The 19,613-nt window shown below is 41.7% G+C and overlaps 1 protein-coding gene across 1 annotated transcript in view; it reads right to left on the minus strand.

Moving 5' to 3' along the window:
* Window positions 1-1,404: 1,404 nt before the first annotated feature.
* LOC149162402 (1-acyl-sn-glycerol-3-phosphate acyltransferase 2-like) overlaps window positions 1,405-19,613 on the minus strand; it is a 297,961-nt gene continuing 279,752 nt past the window's right edge. The window contains exon 11 of the mRNA XM_089437250.1: window positions 1,405-1,922. Coding sequence (XP_089293376.1) covers window positions 1,686-1,922 — 237 coding nt within the window. The 3' untranslated portion in view covers window positions 1,405-1,685. The remainder of the gene's footprint in view (window positions 1,923-19,613) is intronic.

A 19,613-nucleotide genomic window follows, 5' to 3' on the forward strand; every position in this document is an offset into this window, starting at 1 on the left:
TGATCAATATGGTGCTCAATGGTACATGATGACCCGTGATGATGGTGCTTCAGTATGATGATTAGTGATGAGACATGGTGCGGCGTGATGATGACATAAGAATCAAGGAAGGAGGATGACTGTGTCTTGGTCTAGGTGAGGCAGCATTGGTCTTAGGTTGGTCAAGGTCTTTGTACTCATTTGGTGAAGAATCTATGAGAAGAGGTTTGCAGGTTTTCCCTTCAAGAGGAGGGGTTTTAGCCCTGACTTGTAGCCTAATCACTGTGTCAATGTTCTTCTTGTTTGACTGCTATTTGATGTACTGCACATAAATAACAATAATGGACAAAGATAATCTAAGAAGAGTTACATAAGTACTAGTCAAGTAAAGAGAATTGAATTAAATGTTACCCTACCCTAATTCTCAACGCCAACAACCTTCACATAAGGAGTGCCTTAATAGAACACCCTATCACCAATTGTTCTATATCTCATAGGTAGTTTAAAACCAAGTTTACTTTACAAGATTTATCTATTCATATAGCTATTTGAGAGTGAAGAGAGCTTTTGGAAAGTAAACAGAGCTATGAGAGCTTTGGGAAAGTAAAGACTTGCATAATTATTAGGTCACAATAACTTAGGCAACAAAATTAGTAATACACCATTGTGAAATCTTCTGAATTGAATTGTGTGTGTTGAAATTCAAGCTTTTGATTGAAAAGTTTCACCTACACCGTGGAATGGAGTGAATAAGATATTTATTATACCATTTTATTGGAGTGAAATACAATATTTCTTGTTGTAACATTTTATTTATACATATGAAATATTTAGTATGTGAGTTGTATGTATTCTACAAAATGAATAATAATGAATATTTAAATCTTATTAATATTAAATCATTTTGGAAAGTTTCCAAGACTTAGGTTTCATTTGCTACAAGATAAAGATGGAACAAAAACAAGAAAAATGGAACAAACCAGTTTGACAAAGTTTCAGAAACCTAAATGAGGATTAACCTTGATAGTTAGCAAAGGCATTATACAATTTTCAACACTAATGGTACTACGAGAAATCATATTACTGTGGGGCTCTATAGAGTTCCTTTTGGACGTGGAATGTAAATCCATTTATGCTATATCACATGTCATTTCGAAGTAGTTATGAAGACATATCATGCTTCCGTTTCTCCCCTACTAGATGTATGTGGATTTTGATACACCAATGAGCACATGAATATTTAAGAGGGGTGCGACACTGGCTGAATCTAATTCCCCATTTAAATTTAAAAGCCTAACTCGCACAAATTCTTGCTATGTGTTTCCAAAATGAAACCATCATATGAAGATGATGATCAGCTTCAATATCTAAATGACCTTAATTTGTGACATGTGAATTACTGACTATGTTACACAATTCTTGAAGTGAGAAATCAAAGCCAACATAAATGATTATAGAATGTCCCTGTAAATAATTTACAATAACATGGACCATTCAGTTTACAAAGTAAAATAATGCATGATATATCTAATCAACATCATATATCCCTTGTAACTTGCTCCTGGATAGTTCAGTAGCCTACTGGAAGATTACACTGAAATTGACTATAAACAATCTGAGAGAAAAAAATGACTTTTGAATCGAAAATATCACGGTCCACTACCCAAAGATTCCAAACGTACAAATCATTTCATCCAGTGTCTTACTCAGAGGTCTTTGTCCTCCTTACCATTGGGCAACAATCTCCCATTGCTTTCTTTGGCTGGAACAACCTTTGCTGGAGTAGAATGCTCCGACTGGCTGAAGCGTATAAAGACGTTCATCACTAATGTTGTCAATATAAAACCCACTGTCAACCAAAGAGAACCTTGCCAAGAGCTTAGAAGATGCCTTAATAGCTTGTATGTAGGCAGTGATAAAAGAGAAGACCATCCCAGTACCACCTGAAAGTTTTTCCAAAGTTGACTTTTGTAATAAAATGTCACAACAATACCAAAAAAATAGATTAAAAAAAGAAAGTGGAGATTATTTCCTGTAAAACCAAATTTTATTGATCTTGTTCTGTTTCATGTAACAAAAAAATCAAAGCACAATGGAAGGTCAGAAATAATTTAATGCGAGAGGACATTATGTCAAGTCTGCTTTCATGTCAATAAAGCACACCAGGTCTACATGTCTGGTCCCAAAAGCATCTACCCCATCTTTAAGCATCATATCTCCAAAGGTTATTCCTGAAATAAGCTGACCATTGAGTAGCATATTGTCCCAGCCATGCGCTGTTTGGCTTCTCTCTTAGCCACAAAATGCTTGTTCCAATTTATGTAGCACAAGTGCAATAGATGTGACAATTTTTCATTCGATAGGAAACTGTGATTTTGTTCTCTGATTTGTATATCAACTAGGTACAATGGGCCTAACTTTAATCTAGTTGTGGAAGCTCGCTCTGAATTATTTTTCTAAAAAGAACGGTGTTATATATAATATTTGTATTAGCAAAGGAAAGGAGCACTAGTAGGTAGCAACAAGTGTGATTAATTATCCCACCTCTAGGAGTTGTACATCTTGGCTTCCCCAAGATCTCAGAGAGATATTGGTGTGCCTTGACCTGCCAAGGACTTTGTTTGTCCTACAAGTTTACAAACCTTGAAAATAAAGACATTCAAATACTTTCGTGGTGACTATCACGTGTTTTGTCGGTAAGAATATCTATTTCTCTTAAATCATGTTCTTGAGTCTGTTATTGATACAACTTGAGCAGTAGGAATCAAATCATTTTGTTTACCCTGCTTGCTTTTCTGTCATTCATATTCGACTCCATAAAAGGCACTAGTTGATTTACTCAAACTATTTAATCATCACCATAGAAAAATAATAATTTTCTCAATTTCCGTGTAGCCTGCGCATATAGGGCATATAGATTAGGCATTTTAATTTCCTGTTAAGTAAGTTTCTGTCATATAATGGCGAGATTATTTTTCTGTTTTCTCAATTTTTGTGCAGACACAAAAGCTATACATCTTTCTCAATTTGTGTGCACTAGGAATGCATAAAAACACCAAGAAATACAAAAAACATTTTAATTAGCATTTACATCCTTCAAAGCCATCCTTGCAGCCTGTTGTACTTGCTGTTTCTATACTTTATTTAGGGGTTTAGCATAGGTTTAAATGGGGTTGGATGCCCAAACATTATACAAAATTCTACATCATTTCCGTGAATATCTCCAATTTTTTGGCAATTTCCAGTGTGTTGTTTTTTGATGTAGATGCATATTTATAACAGAGCAGCATGATTTTATTTTATTTAAGATGTCATTAATCATTTCTATTTCAAGTATTGACTCCCTAAATCATTTAAGGATATTGTAACTCTCCCTCTCACCCCCTTAGAGTTCCCAAGCCTAGTGGCGAGTGTTACCTTCAATTAACCTGATCTCCATGGTCTCATTGAAGATGGGATTACAAAATTCCTTCTCATCCAAAGTGTGTGGCACTCATTTTGGATAACCCCATCACATTCAGCTCGTTGGGAGCTTTCTGGCCATTAAACTCTATCTCAATTCGACCTCTGGATTAGAAGTTATGCCCATTTGAAGTTTGGACCCTGTAACCCTTGCCACATCAGCAAGGATTTGCTGCATGGCACTCACATGACACTGCTTTCTCATATGAACCCATACTGGCACCTGTCACGTTATAGCACCTTAATGTCACTGCGCCCTATGCCATTTCTTTCAAATGGCACTCCATTCAACCTCCACAGTGTGCCACGCTCTTTCACATCATTTGGCAAGGATAATTACCGTCCCATGGCTTCTTTCTAATCTGTGCCCCGCAGTAGACTTGCACCACAAACTTCCGCAGTCATAACCAGGTGAATATCATATGTCCAATGAAACAATACAAACCGTTGGATGCATAGTGTAACTCTTACAGCTTAAACTTCAATTAGTTTTGTGCTCGACGTGAACCACATCCGCCACTCTCGTTAATTCAAAAGTGTTCAATCGTATTGGGTGATAGATAGGGCATTAACAATAACACCCGCATATGTTCGAGCTCGATATGCAATCAGAGTTGTTAGATCAACAAGCACTACACAATACCTCCACCATGTGTCTTTAATGCCATGTTAAGTTAACCCCCACATTACCCAATTCATAGTGCCCCTGCTGCCATCATGATGACATTATGGTGATGTCACCCATCCATGTGGCATCCTCTAGTGGTGCCATGTGTCATTCAAAACCTGGCACTTGGCTATCAAAAAGCGGCCATATCTGCCTTTCACATGTCACTTTGATAGAGTGCCATGTCATAGGTACACGTCGTTCATGTCCTTCATAGCACTTACCACCTCAGCTTAATCCCTAGGCCCCATTGGGTCCCAGACCATCGTGCACAACTACACTTTCTTGTTTAATGATGAAAGGACACTTTGTCCCAGCCTCCATCAACAGAGCCAATGCACTCACAAAAGGAGTCAACCCTCGTCTATCTCCCACAGCATGCCAGACATTTTGGTGGCAGATGACGAGCATTTGTTGTCCTACGCCCTCTATCAACCACATCCACTTCTCCCCAAAGTCTCTTAGCATCCTTGGCGTGGCACGACATGAATGTTAACAATAGGTGAGAGAACCTTTCCCGTTCTGTGCCCCCAGTTTCCCATCTCACAGAGGCACATCTTCGTTCCCTAGGACATAAATGTCTTTGTCTCCCATTGGACATTTCTCATCCTACACAAGCTCTGACTTTGTTGCAAGACTGCCAAGACTTATTCATCCTTATTGCAAGCACGTCGTTCAGTGAAAACCAAACTTAGAGACTTAAGGACTTCAATGGCTTACAAAGGCACCCTAGGTGACCAGCGATGCTCTACACCAATAACTTAACAAGGATAAATCCCACATCCTACACCAACACTCTAGGCATTAAGCATAGCTATAGCAAGGAATATACCTTCAGCATGCATCACCATAGGCTCTATCAGACTCATTGATATGGCATGCCTTACACACAACAACCATAGACATCCACCAATCTATACATAACAACCATTTAGAACATTCATGTGTATCAACAATACAAATTACACACAATGACAATCAACTAAACTCAATAATTTAACCATACATACTAGGTAAGTGACCATGCATTCAAGAGTTTATCAGCGGTCACAAGGACCCGCAACCCCTTCCAAACCATGAGAGCAATCACACATGTATCCCATCACAAGCAACCAAGAATAACACAAATCCTCCATAAGCAATGCTAATACATTCATTGCTATAATCCATAACAATAATGTTCAACATTCATAATGCAATAGAAATACAAGTAGATACACTTATCTGTATAACTTAATGACTAGCACCTAAGGGAGGGGCTTCAACTCTCCACCCAACCATAGGCCATCTACACTGCAATCTTTCTTGCAGCTAACCATCCCCAAGCCGGATTCAAAGTCTAAGGAGGTAATTGCTCAAGAGTTCTCTCACCCCAACCAATCAACAAATGTTAAGAAGTAGAGTCCATTTCTCAGGTGATTTCTCAACAACCCCCAAAAGTAACATCACAATGACTCTCTGTTCAGTAGAAAATATACCACTAGGGTTCATCCAATGCTTAGTGAGTTTCAACACAGTTCTAGGAGAAGGAATATATATACATAAAGGGAGGTTTATCAATTGGATTAATATTGCAAGAGTAAAGAGTCCTATTCCAAGAGATTTATCAACTTACTGAGCAAGAACCTAAGTGGTTTATTAGCCCCAAGGCTAGCCACTCAGGGGCTAAGTCACATGGTTCGGTTTCGAGTTCGAGTTCGACAATGATTAGGTTCAGTCTGAGCTCGAATTTTTTTATGAGGTTCGCCATTAGCTTCGTCTATATACATTTTCTACATTTATACATATACTAAATTTAAAATGAAATATAGGATAAAATAGTAAGATATCAACATCAATAAACATAAAAAATGCTATCATGAACATGAAAATTACAAAGATAGAATACAAGCTTGAGTTGTGACATGAGGTTATGAATTTTGATCTATGGACTTGGTCAATGGCTATGAGGTTCGATGAGTTTTGTTGAACTTCAAAAAAAAAATAGGTTCGCCAAAATTCAAACCTCAAGGTTGAAGTTCGACGAACCTTGTAACACAGCGCAGGGTTTTATCAAACTTTGCAACTAATTCCAATAGTTTTTCAACCCCAAATAGTATCCCAATGCAAGCACTCGATTGGTTTATCAACCCCAGCTAACACTTGAGTGTCACAACTCCATTGATCTCTCTTTCGCCAATCAATTCACAGGCACCCTCACAAGCCTCAGCCAACACAGGGAATACAATCCCTAAATCAAAACACATGATTTCACATGTTGCCTCTTCCTACCATATTCACATCCACTACCTACTCATGCTCTACATTATTTTTCCAATGAGCTCTCTCTTACTCGTCTACTTAGCAATCTATCTGCTTGACAGAATGATGCCTCCTCCCAAATCACTCTCCTCTCCACCATTGTCGCCCATCAGGCTCTTTCCTCCTCGTATGTACCCATTCATGTTGACCACACCCAAGTCTCTATAAGAACCGAGAGTACATGCTTGTCCTTTAATCAAGGAGCCCATTCCCTAAATTCAATGTTGCACCACCAATGCCATAAATCCATCAAGGAGATATGTGGTTTAATACATAAAATGTCTTGGGTTTACAAGCAACTCCTCCTCCTCAATCCTCTGAATCCGTGTCCACTTCCTTCGACCAGTCAATGTGTTACATTTCTACATTATTTACATGAATTACAATTCATAACAATATTTACAAGAGGGATTAGTAAGAAGGGTTGTCACAGATGCCCCTCTGAAGTTAGCAAGCACTAACTTCAAAATGTGAGGAAATAAGTGAGGTGACAATGGCTTGTTTCATAGTGTTACTTGGACTCACTTCATTGTTTGCAAGGCGGGAAGTTCTAGGCGATAACAACTTGGCACCATTGCCCAGTTCCTTAGCCAATCTTTCTTGATTTGTAATACAGCTACGCAGATTAATGTAAGCAATTTTATTTGTATTTTTAAATTTCACATAGAGGCCCCACTTGATAGGAACTAACTCGATAGGCATGAAGCAAAGGTTCCCATAAGGAAATTTTATCTCTATTTTTATTTACAATTCCTTTTATGTTAGCTTTATCTTCAAAGTCTCTGGTTAAACTTCTTTGGTTGATGTCTCCTCAAATATGCGCTAGGCATATGTGCCTCTTGAGTTTATTGCCATTATAGGGTAGACATGCACTCCTTGATAAGTTTTAGAAGTATATCCTACATTTTGAAGGGGATGGTACAACTACTAGCAGAAGATATTTGTTAAAGTTTGTCACCTTTGTTGAAAATCTTGAGGTTAGGAATGATAAATGTTAAGATGAAATTGTTTGTACAAAATTTGGTAGGTGAAGCACAAACATAGTTTAGAAATTTGGCCACTGTAAGTATATCTACTCTTATTGCCTCTACATGTTTTTTAGATCCAAATCATGTGATGATAAGCACTGGAATTTGCTTGCAAATTGCACTAGTACCATAAAAAAAGTAGTCTCTATGCATGCTTTTAGATCCAAATGATGTGATGAATAGTATTAGTCATTGCTTGCAGATTTCACTAATACCATCCAAAGGGAATTTGACAAAGTTTGTGAGTTGAACAACAAGTTTTCTAAATCATGTGCAAAAACTAATCCATATTTACAGAAGAAGAGGCTAACGCCTTAGATTACTATTTTCATGCTTTTCATTCTGATTTTGGTTTCCTTCTAAGATATCCATAACAATATTTAGAAAATGCTATTATTCTTTCCAAGCTTGGAAACTTATCTTAGTGGTAATCTAATCAAGGGAAACATTATAACTTATTGTGAAGATGATTATGCAAATATAGGGGATTCTTAGTTGTCACGCCCCCAGGGTGCACCTCCGACCTTAATTTTCTGGAGTTTCCCGAGGTGTGCAGCACCATCGTGTTTTATTTATTCCCAATGGCTTAATCACCTTGGGCTTACTAACGCCCAAACTACACTTCTAGCCTATATACCCTGTATGTGAACCATATATCTTGTTGAATTAGTAATCCATCTAAGTCCAATACAATAGCCCTTCAAAGAATTCCAACACTCAGCCTCTTCTACAACTTGACTTCAATCACCATAATACTTCGCTTTACTTTGTATATAGTTCAGCAATGTAAACCTTGACAATAAACAGCTTTGCAATATGGCTTCAATCTAAAAAAGTGTACAACAACAATATAAACAACAACGCAATTTACAAAGGGAGGGGGAACTCCCAAACCAAGTCTCCCCACACTTCTATTAAACATCTGATAAAAATTCAACTTCATTTTTACAAACACTTCATTGGGTCGAACCCCTAGTGGTTCAGTACCTTCACTCACCAAAGCCCAATGCATGTGCAGCCCTTCAGCTCACACACACACACTTAACCAAAAACCAAATACCAAAACTCAACAAAATCTCGGCCCTTCGACTTGTACATAAATCGCCACAAAGATCACAAACTTGAAAATTTTCACATCTGCCTCATAGACCTTGGCTCATTCCTCTTTACCTGACCTACGACTCTCTTCATTCGACTCCCTTGCTTCTGTGATTGTTCTTCTTGCTCAATTGATCGAAGTTGCTTAGTTTCCTTCCCTCATTCCACCCTTCTTCGTTTATATACACGACCATGTCTTTCAAACGAGGAGTCCTCAATCAGGCTGACTCATAATTCATACACAGGCTGACCTTCTTCATGTAGTCGAAATGCCCTTTCATGCATTGCAAGACTTGGGCTGACACCCTCAATCATTTTCCATTGCCCCATCACATGTTGCATACATCGGCTCGGTCCGTTCGTTAGGCACGCTAGATCGTCAAGCAGACGCCCTTATCTTCGGGCGGGCATCCACACCCTCGACTTGGCGAGTGCCCTTTCATTTAGGTGGTCTCGTCGTGCATCGCATGTATCGGACGGTCTAGTCATGCACAACTTGTCCTCGCACGAACCACCACACGACTGGCCTTTGCACGACCGACCATACAATTTCGATTTTTCACCATATGGGTGCGACCCTTCATGCACGCTCAAGCCCAAGTACCTGACATCCTCCCCCACTCTAAAACAGTTGTCATCCTCGACAACAACACCCTCAGCAAACTTCTTCACCAAGACCTCCAATCGTCACGAAGCGACAGTTGTACCACTTCCTTTAATATTATGGAAGAATATCACCTCTAACATATCCCATGCGACCACGTGTATCATAATCTGTGAGAATGACATGCGTCGGATCCCCTCATGCAATCAACTAACCAGGTATCTAATCCTGTCATAACATCAATTCCACAAGAATGCATGTTGTTAGTTTCTATAGCATCGAATGTGTTCTAGCCACGAAATTTGGAGAGGCTAAAATACATGAGATCATGTCATAACATCAATTCCACGAGAATGCATGTTGTTAGTTTCTGTAGCATCGAATGTGTTCTAGCCACGAAATTTGGAGAGGCTAGAATACATGAGATCTCCAAAACCCATAAATTGTTTCTGGAAATTCCACCTAGAAGTGTCCCAATTAGATTATTAGTCGTTTTTTAATTATTTCCTAAGTCTAAACTTAGGGAATATGGTTAAGTGATCAATATTAATTGAGATAAGGTGAGAATCATCTAGAAACTCACACAGATCCACAGGGAATTAATTTGGGCTATCGATTATGTTTTAATCTTGGTCGTTGGTGGTCTAATGGATGATTATAAGAAGAAGTCAATGGGTAGATGGAGAACACACGAATGCAGACACTAAGTTGCCCAAGCAATTCGATTTTCTCAGTAGCAGACACTCAGCAGAGAAGATAGAGCCAGAGGGTGAGTAGCAAGTGGTAGAGGAGGTCAACAACATTCCACGAGGAAGTATTCCAGTCCTAGAAGAGGCAGTAAGAGGAAGGCCGAAATCCCCAGAGTTTTTGCGCAAGCACTGCGAAGAGGTTGACGTAGAAGGTTCAGCGCATGGCTAGGGAGGCAATTTCAGGGGCAGACATTATCTGTGGGGTGAGAAAATTCTCTCGATAATCTTGCCAGTATTTTCCTCAAATTAGATTGCCAGTAGAGCATCTAAATTATTGTACTCAGAATTATTGCTGAAGATTATTAATAAAACCCTCATCTGCTACACCAGTTTTCCCACATTGGGTTTTTCCAGGGACAATTGTCCAAAAATAACTGTCTAAATTCTTGTGTGTGCTAGAATTTCTCAGTTTCTAGTACTTTATTTTCCATAGTATTTTTATGGTGAAATTCGCAGTAGTGATTTATTCATTGTTTGCCATAGCAAATACTCTGCATAATTAAATTTACAGTTAGGAGAATAATTTTCAGTTATTGCAATAGATGAAATTTTCACATGGTATCAGAGTGTAAGTGATCAGCTGGGAAGCTCATAAGTGAAGAGGAAAATTTTGTTGTTCAAAGGGAGCAGCAAGATCAAAATTTTGTAGTACTGCACAGTGCCTTGCTAGGCACTACGAATTGTTGGGAAGAATCCCAAGACAGTGATTCCAGCAGGCAAAGGGGGCAACAAGAGCTCAATTTTTCGCTGTGCAGATTTCTGGTTGGACGTAGAGGGTTTTGCAGCAGTTTGAAATTGTGGAATCAGCATCAAGTGGAAAGAGGAATAACAAACCATAAATTCTTCAATATGACCATGAACAAAATTGACATTTAGGAGGTTTCAGATTTGTCTTCTAGGGTAGAGGACAAATTTGCTTGCTTATTGGAATTAGCTTCACAAGGTGTCAGGTATATAGACAACGGCACATCAACTCATATGACAAGAGTTGGAGAATATTTCTCTAGATACAAGGAGGAGAAGATGGACTTCCCAATTACTACGGGAAGCAGAACAAAGTGTACTCCAGTAGGGAGAGGTCTCATCGATTTTCAAAGGGAGTTAGGAGCAAGCACCAGCACTATAGATGTATTGCACGTGCCAGGAATGGGTATGAACCTGGTTTCAGTGTCCCAGTTACACTATAAGGGATATGATATCCACTGCATAGGGAAGAAAGTGTTTTTCAAACACTCAAGTTGGAAGAAGGTAAGACAGAATGGAGTTCGAAGCAACGGATTGTACAGGTTGCAACTCAACTCTCCAATGACACTAACAAGCAATGACAGTAGCAGTGGGCAGGATCTAAATGAGTTATGGCATAGGAGAATGGGAAATCTACACCATGGAACATTCGAGATGCTCATGGAAACAGTAACAGGGGTTCCAAAACTTGACACGAAACATGATGATGTGTGCAAAGGATGCATACTTGGGATGTATGCTAAGGCAACATTCCCAAGAAGTGACAGCAGAGCAGATGGCATGTTAAGACTTATACATTCAAATATTTGTGGCCCGATGTCCACTAGATCTCTCAATGGTGTCGAATACTTCATCACCTTTATTGATGATCATTCCAAGAAAACCTGGATCTACTTCTTGAAGACCAAAGATGAGGTCTTTGATCATTTCAAGAAGTTTAAGGCCCTCCCGGAGAATGCAACAACGAAGAATATCAAGGTGCTTCGCTCAGATAATGGTTGAGAGTATATTGATAAAGACTTCACAGATTTTTGTGCGAAGGAAGGCAACAGAAGAGAATGAGCAGCTCCATATAATCCACAGCAGAATGGGGTAGCAGAGAAAGAAAACAGAACCATAGTTGGGGCTGCAAAAGCAATGTTATATGACCAGGATTTGCCCAGGTTTCTATGGGCAGAGGCATGTAACACAATAGTATATTTTCAGAACCCGACTCCTCATAGAGCATTGGGGAAGAAAACGCTAGAAGGGGTCTTCACAGGGAAGAAGCTAGAAGTTAGTCACTTCAGGATCTTTGGCAACTTCCACGTGCCAGATGAGAAGCACACCAAATTGGATCAAACTACAGAGAAGGGGTTTTCTCTTTGAGTATAGTGAAGACCTCCAAGGCATACAGGATCTACATTCCTAGCAATAGGAAGATTGTAGTAAGACGGGATGTAAAGTTCATGGAAGATCGAGCTTTCAAGAGATCTCGTGAGATACCTGCAAGTGATTAGGATCAACCAGTTGAAGCTCCATTGGTCCAGCAACAGGGGCAGCCAGTGGGACCACCAAAGGGACAGTCACAGGTATCCAGTACAGTAACCAATATTAGTATTTCCTCAGGAGCAGGGAATCCAGTGAGATCTCAAGAGACGGAGCAGTAGGCGCAGGATGAGGAGTTGGTAGAACCTCCCACTACTAGTGGTCGAGCCAGTAGAGAGGCTTGTCATACATTGAGAGATGCAGTGGAGTTTGTTGGAGCGCCTAGGACGAACAAATGACAGCGCAGACAGCCTGGCAGATATCATGTCTCCACGGTCTCGACCTAGTCCACAGACACTCATCCATCAACATCCTCGGCCTGCTCCAACATCTCAATCCATCTGTCAACATCTTTCTGGTCCAATATCCTCATATACTCCTCACGATCATCATCTCTTCTACATTCTTCATCGGTAGAAGTTTGGGCATCAACCTTCTCTTCCTCAACGCCCTTGCACTCACTTGTGCACGTCTCTGCATCCATCATATTTTGCCTACCTGACAAACTTAGAACGCCATATGACAATGCCTTAATCAACTCCAAATGTTCTATGAGCATGGACTCTACACGATCCAACCTGTCATGAACCTCATCATCTTGTTGTCCTGCCTCCACACAAATGGTTATGATCCTGCACTCTCTCGCCATGGCTCCTACGATAGGAACAATCACAAGCTCCTCCACTCATGCGTGAATGAACAGTTTCCCCATATGTGGTATTGGCACAGCCTCATGTTGAGGAATCTAGGGCATCCTTCTTAGGTGATTTCTCTTCGATTAGTAACTTCTTGTGAGTGCTTTTTACTTCTTTAGATTAGGATCTTCTTTACTTAACTTATTAATGTTCTTCTTCATCAAAAAGCTACCAATGCATAAGCAAGATGCACAAACAAGATAGACAAGAGACACAGAATGTAGGCTATGAGCCAACGCCAAAACCTCTCACTCTTTGAGAGGAAAACCTGCACAAATTCTTCTCATCGAGATTCCAATTGACAAATACCGAGACCAAGACCCTTGACCTATTAGCCACTCCAAGACCAAGACACTAGTTCTCTTGACTGTCTTCTCTTCTTCTTGACTCCTCTTCCGCTTCGACCTTCTTTGCATCAAGACATAGTTATCATCGAGATCTTATCACTGTCTCCACATCGAAATCTCCTTTACTGTGAGACCTTCTTGCTGTCATATTCCCGAGACCTTACTTTTGTGATGGTCATCCTTCGAACTGTGATAGATCCATTACTTGTAATTGTAATGGCATCCTTCTTATTGTGATTACATTGAACCCTTAACACTGTAGAAGTACAGATTTCAAAATAATGTAATAACACTGTGTGGACCGAAACGTATCTTCTAAGGTAGCACTGAATATGTGGACTTCATTATAGCATTGATCTGAGTCTTAATTCATAGCACCGAGACTCTCTCACGGAAATATGAAATCCATGACTGTAATGATATCTAAACTATAGTGATATCCTTGTCTGAAACTGTGTCTCTCTATTATGCCCCAAAATGTGCTTATTTTGAAATCCGAACCCATTACAGCAGTCTCCTATCTGAATCCGAACTTGTCACTATTCTTGGTCATCTGAAAATCTCAAAGATATCTAAACTTCTGAACTGTGGAAATCCAAAGACCCCTGCCATGTATATAGTTGTTGATCCATATAAATAGGTCGACCTGTGATCTCGAACCGGTGTGTCTCCAAATAGGTAAGCCGACATGAGTTTGTTACTTCATCTTGAAGTCGACTTGCAGAGAACAAACAACTGCTTGTCTTAGAGGGCTATTTGACAATCTTATAGGCTAGTATACAATTGTAACATGCCAAAGAAGGGCTCTCCATACATGACATTGACTCTTTTGACTTTAATGGCAAATCCTAAGGCTCTCAATAGGAGCCATCTAAAAATAAAATTTCTTGCTCATGAAACCCATGAAGCAAGCATTACAAAATAATTTTATTTTTCTTCTTTTCAAAAATCACAATTACATGTCATTATGAAGACCAAACCTAGTTACACTTTTCAACACTCCCTCTTAACTAGGGAGGTATTCATAATGGCACTTGGTTATTCTCAAACTAAAGAATTTCTCATAAGAAGAGTCGGATTGGTAACCCATTTGTATAGCATCATATCAACCAACATTTTTACATAGCATGGCCTTCCCTGACTATGCAATCAGTCTCATAGATGTCCATCTAAAAGATTGTTGGAAGTTAATGGTTGGAGTCCAAGGGTTACAAATGATTGAAGATAGTGAATTCTTGTCTGTGTTAGTTCAAACTTCATTTCAGTTAACAAATACTGTTCATCCAAAGCTGAAACAACCTGTCTTGAAAGACTGTGTGACTGTTGGTGTGAGTAATGCACAAGTTGAAGGTGTTTCATATGATCAGGAATCTCTTCCAAATGATTGGTATTTTCAATACAAGTCTTTAGAAGATGCAGTAAAACCGAAGCATAAAACAAGAAGAATGTCTGTCAGTGACAGTCGTGTAAGTATCATGCCAAATAAATCATCCATACCTAGACCTATTTTCAGACCAAAAAGACATGTATTACCAGTCAGTCCTGATAGAACATCTAGTCAAGCTTCTACAAGCAATCAGAAAGCTTTCACTGAAGTTGTACATAATAATCCTACTATTCAGTCTAATGATGATCCGGATTTAAACAGGAACGCAACAAATTACAGAGATAACCATATACACAAAGATGCAGCGGAAATAATACTTCATTTCATTAATGGAAAATACTGAAATATGCTTACAAACAGAAATGGCAATAAACTAGCTAGGGCGATGGTAGCTTACCTCTGAGAAGAGATGTGATGGCTACATGCCTCTGAACTGTGTTACAATGAGGCTCGAAGGCCTATTTATTGTTGAGAAACAATGGAAAAACCCTTAACATTCCAAAACCTAACCCTAGGAGATGAAACGCCAAACTGTGGGCCCCGTTTGGGGGTAAGTTGGTACATCAACTTCCCGGGGTCGTAACTTTGGCATATGATCTCCGTTTGACGCGTACAATAGCTCATTAGAAAGATCTATCCGAGCACTATCATTGTTGGAACGGGCAACACCAGTCCATTCCATGGACTCGTGTTGCCCCCGGATTCCACAAAAAACGTCGTTTAGGGCCTCAAAACGGCTCCGGAAGTTCAGGACCCGAAAAACTGCTAAAAATAGTAAGTTGTGCTACAATTAAGGAAACTGAAAATGCTGAGAAAGACAATGGTGGGGGTCCAGGTGGACTTGGTAGGTGGCCACCAATATCCACCTGGATCATTCCTCCCCCCTTAGGAAGCAATGGTCCCCATTGCGTCGAGCTCCTCCATGAGATGAGGAAACTTCTGCTGAACTTGTTCGCTGGTGAGCCACTTGCCCTGCTGAAGGAGTTGGCCCGCTTTGACAACTCGATACAGTTGGATATTCTGTTGGCGAGTGTTCTTGATCTGTGTGTCCATGATCCGATCAGTTGCAGCTTGTTCCATGCAATCTGGATTTAATTCTGTGGGTTTGAGCTGTTCTGCAATGTCGGATGTGTCTAGCAATGGTGGAAAGTATGTCCGAAGGCGGTCCACATTAAATACTGGGTGCAGGCCAAGGAATGGGGGAATGCTGAGCTCAAATGCATTGTCTCCCATAGCCTTAGTAATGGTGTAAGGACCATATCGGAGTGGTCTCAATTTCCGATAGGCTCCAGTAAGGCGTTCCTTTTGCAAATGCAACCAGACTTTGTCGCCCACCTGAAACTTGTGTGGCACCCGATGTTGATCATGTCGCTGCTTGTACTTGGCATTTGATTTCTTAAGAATGTCATGGACCTGCTGGCGAATATGTTGGATGCGCTCAATGAAGCTGGTGGCCTTATCTGTTTCGGACTGGACATGAGCTGAATTCATGTGAGTAGCTGCAAGTGGCATGGCCACATCAATGGGGCATAGTGGCTGGAATCCCAAACCCACCTGAAAAGGGCTATGGCCAGTGGAGCTGTGAAGAGCTCGGTTGTAGCTGTGTTGAACGTAGGGGAGGCTCTCGTCCCATGTGCGTGGATGCTTTGAGTTATACATGCGCAGAATGTGCACAATCATCCTATTGACAACCTCTGTCTGGCCATCAGTTTGAGGATGGAAGGCTGTGGACTTCGTGAGTTTGGTGTCCAGCATTGACCAGAGACTGGACCAAAAGGTGCTGAGAAACCGACTGTCCCGATCTGAGATGATAGACTGTGGGATCCCAAAGTGCACCCACACTCGTTCAAAGAAGAGTTTAGCAGTGGCTTCTGCTGTGATATTCTTCTTGCAGGCCATCATAATGGCCATCTTTGAGAACCTGTCGACGACCACAAAAACACAGTCATTTCCATGCTTAGTGGAAGGAAGGCCTGACATGTAATCCATGGAGATGGATTCCCAAGGTCGACTAGGGGTAGGCAACGGGGTATAGAGGCCTTGCTTCTTAATGGTCGGTTTGGCAATGGCACAGGCAGTACATGATCGGATGTACTTCCCAACATCCTGTCGAAGATTCGGCCAATAGAAATAGTTTTGCAGTACTGCCACTGTTTTCTCGACCCCGAAATGCCCAGCAGCCCGACTGTAGTGTGCTTCCCAAATCATCTTGGCACGCTCGCTTGAAGGAACACAGAGGTGACCGAGGTGGCATAATAGGGCATCCTGGAGGTGAAAATCTGCAACCTGCCGACCCTCCAAGAGTGTCTGGTATGTGTGGCCGAATTCTGGGTCGCTTTTGTAGAGAAGTGGCCAATCAGAAGTCTCGTGCCCGCAAGAGTTGAGCACGGTGGTTAGCGCCATGATCGGTGGTCGACTGAGGCAATCTGCAACATTATTGGTGCTGCCCTTTTTATACTTGATATTCAAGTGAAACTGTTGCAGGTATGTAGACCACTTCTGATGGCGATCATTCTGCAATTTCCCTTGGGTCTGTATAAATTGCAGAGGTCGGTGGTCTGTGTGGATGACCGTTTCCTTCCCCAAAATGTAATGCTTCCATTGTCGGCAGGCCTGTACAATGGAATACATCTCTTTATCATAAGTGGGGTACTTCCGGACTGTGTCTGAAAGTGTTTCACTGTGATATGCCACTGGATGTCCATGTTGAGTAAGGACTGCCCCAATAGCATAGTCAGAGGCATCTGTCTCGACCTCAAATGGTTGTTGTAAATCTGGTAACGCGAGCACTGGTGCCGTGCAGAGGCGATCCTTCAACTCCCTGAATGCCTTCTGTTGAGATTCAGACCAAAAGAATTTTGCTTTCGCCCCGCCCTTGGTGACTTGACTCAAGGGCCAAGAAATATGAGAAAATCCCAACACAAACCTGCGGTAGAAGTTGGCAAGACCTAGAAAGCTGCGGAGCTCTGTTAGAGTGGTTGGAGAGGGCCAATCCCGAATGACTTGGACCTTGGCTGGATCGACATGCACCCCCTGTTCATCAATGATGTATCCCAGATACTGAACCTCGGTCATGCCAAAAGTGCATTTCTCCAAATTGGCACATAGCTTGTGTTGCCGCAGTGTTTGGAGAACCTGTCGGATGTGGTGGAGGTGCTCTTCCCAACTCTGGCTGAAGATCAGAATGTCATCCAAGTATACTACTACAAAGGAGTTGGTGAATGGCCGCAAGATGTCATCCATTAGCCTCATAAAGGTTGCAGGAGCATTCGTCAATCCGAAAGGCATGACCAACCATTCGAAGAGGCCCTCCTTGGATTTGAAGGCAGTCTTCCACACATCTGAGGGTTCAATTGGTACCTGGTGATATCCTGACTTCAGATCGATCTTGCTGAAATATTTCGCCCCCTTTAGTTGGTCTAGGAGGTCATCAATCCGCGGGATCGGGTACCTATTACGGACAGTGATCTTGTTCAGCGCCCGATAGTCAATACAGAGTCTCCACGTCCCATCCTTCTTCTGTACCAACACTATCGGGCTCCCACAGGGCGAAGAACTCGGACGGATGTGACCTTTCTGCAGGAGCTCCTGAATCTGCCTCTTGATTTCATTGTTCTCCAGAACGGAGCGCCGATAAATTGGTCCATTGGGTAGCGGCGCACCTGGGGTCAGATCGATGGAGTGCTTGACTTGACAGTGCAGAGGAACCCCTGCCGGGGAGGTGAAGATGTCTTCGTACTCCTCCACAATCTTGTCCATCTGTAGCTGCTGTGCAGAGGGACCCCGTTTGGAGGCCGCGGCCACTGTCTTCTTCTTCCCTTGAGGGCGTATCATCAGGAAAACAAATTTCCTGGTTTTGGAAATGATCTTACTGCATTGTTTTGCAGTAATCAAAGAGATGGCGGTAGGTGGTGCTACCTCTGGTATCCTGAACAACTTATTTCCCAATGTAATAATAACAGCACGGGGCCTTGATTCATACACAGCATGTCGCTTCCACAAGTATGGTTGTCCTAGTAATACATCACAAACTTCAAGGGGAGCAATGTCACACAATACCTCATCCGTGAAGGGCTTGATGTTGTATGGAAGGCGACACTGCTGGCTCACGCGAAGATCTCGCCCTTGGTGAAGCCACCCAATGGTGTATGGTTGTGGATGTGCTGTGGTCGGTAAGCCCAACCGCTTCACGACCTCTGCCGAAATGAGGTTCTTTTGACTCCCGCTATCAACAATGAACTGTATCGGGGAGCCCTTTACCCACATCTGGGAGTGGAAGAGACGCTCCTCCTCCTCTGGATCTTCGGGTTCATTTTTCTGGATCTTTGCGGTAGCAACAGTGGCGCTGGGATCCGCATCAATGATCTGCTTCCCTTTTTCATACCCCTTATCGGGTTCTGACTCAGAGTCGGAACATGCATCTGATTCTGAAACCTTTAGCTCAGCCACCAGTGACTGCTTGGCCCGACACTCACTTGTGTTGTGAGTGGAGCTCTTATGGAACTCGCACCATTTTCCAGTGTCCTTTCTCGGCTTCGCGGCGTTGCTCTTTGCTTGCAGCTTCGGCTGGTTGTCTTGGGCTGTCCCGCCTTGGCTTTGTCCTTTGTTCTGTGGTTTAGGGGCACCTTTCCCCTGCTTTGGATTCGCAGATCCAAAGTCTCGCTTCTTTTGTTTAAACTTCTGCTCGACCTTGACGGCATACCGGTATGCTGCGCCGAGCGAGGGGATGTTTAGGAACTGTATTTCTTCCTGGATGTACTTGTGCAGGCAGCCACGGTATTTGAGTATCAAATGTTGCTCCGAATCCTTGATACCCAACTTTGTGCGAAGGGTATGGAAAAGATTGGTGAACTCCGGCACGTCTTGGTCCCTTCCCTGCCGCAGCGTGGTCCACTTTATGTATTCATCCTCATAGCTTCCGACAGGGTAGTACTGCTCCTTGATGGCATCCCGGAACGAATCCCAGGTGGGTGCGGCTGAAAATAGTGAGCCAGTACTTTCATCCTTCTGCTCGCAGTAGGTTTC

This window comes from Pinus tabuliformis, chromosome 5_2 (genome assembly GCF_031772625.1).
Source record: "Pinus tabuliformis cultivar Carrire ecotype Pingquan chromosome 5_2, CPIR1, whole genome shotgun sequence".
Classification (NCBI taxonomy): Eukaryota; Viridiplantae; Streptophyta; class Pinopsida; order Pinales; family Pinaceae; genus Pinus; species Pinus tabuliformis.